The sequence below is a fragment of the Phytophthora sojae genome (assembly GCF_000149755.1).
Source record: "Phytophthora sojae unplaced genomic scaffold PHYSOscaffold_13, whole genome shotgun sequence".
NCBI lineage: Eukaryota > Oomycota > Peronosporomycetes > Peronosporales > Peronosporaceae > Phytophthora > Phytophthora sojae.
In genome coordinates this window covers 1,209,745-1,215,447 of record NW_009258127.1, presented here as the reverse complement: position 1 = coordinate 1,215,447, position 5,703 = coordinate 1,209,745, and the positions used below count along the sequence as shown (strand labels likewise).

The 5,703-nt window shown below is 50.0% G+C and overlaps 2 protein-coding genes across 2 annotated transcripts; one reads left to right on the top strand and one right to left on the bottom strand.

The window, feature by feature from the left end:
* Positions 1 to 3,506: 3,506 nt before the first annotated feature.
* Positions 3,507 to 3,797, top strand: PHYSODRAFT_529641 (hypothetical protein; the record flags this gene model as incomplete). Its single annotated transcript, XM_009539470.1, has 1 exon — positions 3,507 to 3,797. One exon carries the CDS (start codon positions 3,507 to 3,509, stop codon positions 3,795 to 3,797), a length of 291 nt encoding a protein of 96 aa, XP_009537765.1.
* Positions 3,798 to 4,700: 903 nt separating this feature from the next.
* PHYSODRAFT_530392 (hypothetical protein) lies at positions 4,701 to 4,937 on the bottom strand (the record flags this gene model as incomplete). Its single annotated transcript, XM_009539469.1, has 1 exon — positions 4,701 to 4,937. A coding segment is annotated over one exon (237 nt), but the record flags the coding sequence as incomplete, so codon positions are not given.
* Between the last annotated feature and the right edge of the window lie 766 nt (positions 4,938 to 5,703).

Genomic DNA, 5,703 nt, shown 5'->3' with positions numbered 1-5,703 from the left:
CGCTGCAGCGCGCACCCTGGCCTTGACAGTAACGGAGGAAGAGCTGACGCACGACCTCGAAACAGAGGCAATTCAGGCAAGATTCCCACATATCGACACACTAGTGTCGCGATGTATGCTTGAGTGGGCTAACACGCACACAGATGCAACAGAGGCACTAATAGATCAACACCTACAAGGGAATAGTGGAGAGGAAGCGGCCGAGTGTTAAACCACGGAAGTAGGGTTGCTAGGACTCAATCCTCGTTAGGAGAAGTTGTCCAATATACCTCATCATCTCAAAAGTGCCCAGCGGAGGGATGCCGTACGATGAGTCCATTTCAGCTCATGACGGTACCAGTGATTTTCCCGAGGAGACCTCTGAGGATTGCGAGTCGCAATTTGCGACAGCTGAGGGTGCGAACATGTTCTCCTCCTTCTCGTTTCGTTAGTTGGTAGCTCTCTATCTTCGTTAGCACTGTGAGTACGTGGTAGTTGCTTGTGTAGCTTATTCCTGAGCGACAATAGCGGCATTGGCGCTGACAACAAGCGCCCCCAGGAGCAGGTAAACTGTCTGCATGTTGAATTGTGTAATCCGGCGTGTTTCCACTCTGAGAAGTGCTGTGAAGAGGATAGTATGTCCATTGTGATCAAGCTGGACAAGGTCATGGAGAGGAACCCGAATTTCGTGGAGAAGCTGAGCGTGGATCTTGCAGCGATTGAAAAATTGGATAAGAACGCTGAAATTGCTGAAGTGTCGAGGAGAAGAACATTTCAACCTAACGTGCATCCCTTTCCTCTTTTGCCTCACCAATTTTTTTTTTAAACCTGAAATTTCAGAGCTTCTTCGGGCCGGAGGCACACCCCACAATAATGCGCAATTAATCAATGAAAACAACGTCTCTCAACATTGAAAATAGGGTGGTGCTACAATCATAACATTGCTGTAAAGCGCAACGAGCTGAGCGGTACGCGGTTAAATCAATTTAAAGCAAAAATAAAAGCTAAATACGCTGAAAGAAATATGCTTAGTCTGATTCGATAGATAAAGTATTGAATAGCCACGATAGCTAGATGATATATTAGACTGCATTTCATCCAACTTTACCTGGCCAAACCTCGGCAGTAAGATCGGATCAAAATGTATAGGCTACCGCAGCGATCAAGTCGGTGGCGCAGTTGGCACGGAACGGCGCAAGTAGGGACACGAGTTACTCCTAATGCTGCGGCTCCTGCTAACCAGTGGAGCTGCAGTTGCCGTCATTAAAGTTGTCGTTAAATGGGCATCTAGTTTGTCGTTATAGTTCACTTGATTTCTGCCTGATCATCAGGATTCCGTTACGCACGGGGTACTATAATCTTACTTTGCGTTATCCGCAAGATTCATTGTCGCAGTCATCACGTTGACTGCGACCAATACCGGTAGTACTGCTGATAGGCTATCTATCAGTGATAGCTGGGGCGAAAAGTATATTTTGTGGTACCATTATTATAATAACGTCGTAAGACTGTGTCAACGGAGCAGCAGGCGACGCCGCTCATTCGAAAGTTTGTTGTGAAATCTATTTTGTCAGCGCTGTGTTGCTTGCTGTGGACGGAACAGCCGTGAAGGTAGGAGCTTGTTGTCTCTTGAGGAGAGAGAATGGTGTTGAACATGGTGTAAGCGCGCTACTTTGTTTGTTGTTTTACAGGCCCTACCTACCCTGGTACAAAGCTTTCAAAAACTAGACTCGTTCGGGAGACAAGTCGCTCCAAGACCTTCATCAAGACGCACAAGAATAATGACGATAACCTGCTGCGTGCGTGAGGTTTTACTTGCAGTATTGATCAAACCACAGTCGATCTATATTTCTTTTCATACCTCCACTTGCAAACCAAGGTTAGATGCCGTAGCTGTAGACCCAACGTAGCAAAAAATATCGCTATTCCTAGAAGCAGTTCTCGCACGTTTACCGGTACTGTTAATTGAGAAGGTGGTAGCTGTGCTGCATGTTAGAATTACCGAATTCCTGAGAACGCTTTTTTGTTTTTGTGTCTTTCTTGTCAGCTAACTAAACAGGTCAAACAATAACCCTTCGATGGAGATATAAGATACGTAAGTATCGGGCGGTGCAGGAGGAATGCAGTACTCGTACTGGCGTTACGTGCCCGCTGATTATCTGCTCATTTGCCATAGTCAACTACCAAACTTCTATTGTGTTTTGTTAGCCCTACCATTTTTCATCCCCGTACTTGAACGTATAGCTCTGACACTCTGGCAATGTGACCCGCTAGATACCTTACTCTATTCGCGGCGTGATTTATGGTGAAGTACTAATGCGAACTACCAAGCTATCCCAGCCTACGCAGAGCTCTAGTTTATTTATTTTTTTGCCATTTTAGCAGGATCACCCGATCGTGCGGTTCACGCGGAATCGAGTGCGGCTGCGTTCTTACCACAACAAGGCATCACATTATAAATCACCCTTTTTCATCGGAATTTGCTATAGATAACCCAGAGCGGGGAACGTAGGTCAGTTATGCAGTTGACCCTCAACTTGCTATTGGGCCAGGGGCGCAGTGACTCTCAACAAAGAAATTGGGTCAACTCGCAGTTTACCCGTAAACAGCAAATGTGAGTCAGCCCACGCCTCGAACAAACCAAACCAAACCAAACCAAACCAAACCAAACCAAATGGTTCGCAGAATGAGCAAAACCAAGTAACCGTTTGAACCAAGGTTCGTTGCGGCTACTTGGTTCTACGGTGTCGGGCGCCATTTTCAAACTAAAACGTACGGTTCGTCCGCGCCACGATGGTTTAATTGGTTTCAAGGAACCAGTATACCGAGAGTTTCAGGTTCGAAATCGGTATTCTTTTATGAAACGTTCGAACCAAACCATTTGGTTTGGTTTGGTTTGGTTTGGTTTGGTTTGGTTTGGTTTGGTTTGTTCGAGCCTCGAATCGAGGCGTGGGTCGGCCCTTTTGGGTTCGCGTGTTGCCCTTTTTGGGGCATTACCTACTGTCATCTGTTTACCCAAATGGAGGGCCTCATCTCATGCTAACAATGTTATGTGTTGGCCTAACATGTCCTAGACGACAGCAAATCTTTTGACTTCTTCCTGGATGTTGCAAGAAGTAATCGAGGATTAGAGACGCCTTAGAGACGCCTTCGGCACCCCCGTGATTCCTTATGCTCGCGATATGAAGATACGATGTCCTGGAGAGTGCATGCGGGTGAAGAGTGTAATGCACGGCTTGCTGGTGAGCTCGGCGCTGGGCCCGCCTCCGCAAATACCGCGCGGATTTTGGCACGTACTCGCACCCAGTTGGCGCCGCGGCTATGAACACCCACCTGTGATACTATTTTCTGCTGGGGAGTTGATGCTGCACAGAGTCAACATTGTGACAAGTCTTCAGTTTTTGTCTGACGATACAGTACAGTGCGGGGCATCGTCAACTATCCTACGATGGTCGGCAGTCATTCCACGTTTGTCTTTCAAGACCACAAGACCCTTCTTTCCAGCGGACTCCCTCTCCTCCACAGTCATGCGCAGTCTATTCTACGTTGCTCTTGGCTTTGCGGCTTTAGCTTGCAGCACCGTCGTCGCAGAGCCCTCGAATCCTGACGACTCTCCGCTCTTGTCGAAGGTATCTCCTGATTCTGCGGCCAAAAGATCCCTTCGGTTTGCAGGCCAACAAGTTGTCCAGAGCGGCAGGGGGAACGGGAACGGTGGGGTATGGAAAGCCCCCGTTGCGAGTATTAACAAGATCATCAACAGACCGGATATCGATGTGAAACGATACATCGAGGCGGCCAAGAAGGCGGCCGGAAAGTAGTAGCTCGGATGCGGAGAGAGAGTCTGCGACTATCTTCTTTCACGTGTGAAAAGTGGTGCATTTCAGGACAAAGCAGCACTTAGGATACGAGAACATTCTGGACAACGATCTAGAAATGCTAAAACAAAATCGAAGCTTGACCGGGAGGGAATGCTCGCCTCGTTGAAGTAACCATCCATAATTCATGATCCATGCGACTTTGCATACGGAAAAAATTTCCCGGGGTATACATTTCGAGTCCTCGAAGCGCAGCGTCCACTTCTTGGATCTGGGCTTGCACCCGCGTGCCACGAACCCGACGATCGTTGAGGCCACGACGGCAGCCAAACGCTCGACTAAGCGTACAGCTTCCCACGGAGTGCTGCACGTTCCCTTGAGCGTCTCGTGGAGAAGCACCAGCGTCAGCGCTCCAGTCGCACCGCCGAAAAGCAGTCGAACTATGAGGCGCCGGCGCTCGGGGTCGGCCCACGCTCGCCGCGATCGAGCTCGACAGCTTGGTAATGTATCTACTGGGCGCGTTGCGTTGGCTGCTGCTACAGTTGGTCGCGATTCTCCACAGCTTTTTCAACTTGACTTGACCAGCCACCGGTGGGATGGCCCCAAGCACCACGACGAGTCGCGCGTAGCGAGTTGCTCGAGTGACGCTAGCGACGACGGCGTTGCAGCGGCAGTGGTAATGGCAATGGCTTGGGTGTCGCTCGAGTTGTGATGGAGAGCACTGCGGCCTCTTGTTCGTAAGCTTCCTCACGACGAGGCAACGGGCCACGAACAATCACCGCCGCTGCTTGTTCGCAATCTCAACTGCCTGCAGACAGACACGGCAACGACGAACAAGAGTCGAAGGCGTTCAGGAATGCACGAAAATCTATATTGCTCGGTCGCGGAGCCACTTTCACGCTTAGTCTAGTTGCGTCGTCTCTTCTTGCGGCCCGTGGTGGCGCGCGCGGCCGGGATGTTGCTGGCCACGCGGTGGGTGTACTGCACCACGGCCTCATCCGCCATGATCTCGTCCGTGAAGATTTTGCGGCGCTGCTTCTTGGTGAGACGCGCCGAGTGGAACTCGTGCGCGCCCTCGACCACCACGCCCATCTGGAAGTGCTTGGGCAGCGCGCGCGAGTGGTCCGAGCTCTTGTAGAACTTGTATTGGGCTGCGGTGATTGCGGTGCCACTGAGTTTGTCCGCGGTGAGCGTGGCGATGTTGCCAATGTTGCGGTTACCATCAGCAATCAGTGCCTTGCCGCCGACAGTGATGCCCGTGCTGGCCCCCTGCAAGTAGTTGATCTGATCAGCAGTGGCGAAACGTTTGGAACTTGCCAATGTACATCGCCGAGGTGTCGTTCGTCTTGAAAAGCATGCTGCTGTTCATTTGATCAGCGTCCACGTAGATGCCTGTTTGACCATCAGGGCCAGTAAAGCTGGTAACCACTGATGGGTCGAAGACAAGCGTGGGATCCAAGGGTTGGAAGCTCATTGTTTTAGGGGTTTGTCACTGCGAGCTCGACAGCGTGGCGTCGGCAAAAGCCACGTATAGTATTGAAAAAGAAAAGATCAGCGACTACACCAAGCTGCTGAGCATGGAGAAAACCCGTATCTTGGCACGGATTGATCGAAGAAACCGCATCGGAAACGATCATGGTTGGCGCAGGGGGACTGAAAATGTCCACATTGTTGTTTTTTCTTACAAAAATATATTTTGCAACTGAGGTCGCAAGCAGAGCGAGATGTTTGTACTCGTTTGCATGATATGAGCACCATGCTCCAACAGATCGCTTAGGCGCTAGAACGTGGATGAAAAAAGTCTGGAGAGAAAGTCTCTCGCCCAAGTGAAACGTGGATATGGCAGGATTAAGACATGGGCGTTCTCGCTGTAACTCGTAGTATGCAGAGTTTTCTTTGTCGTTTTGGA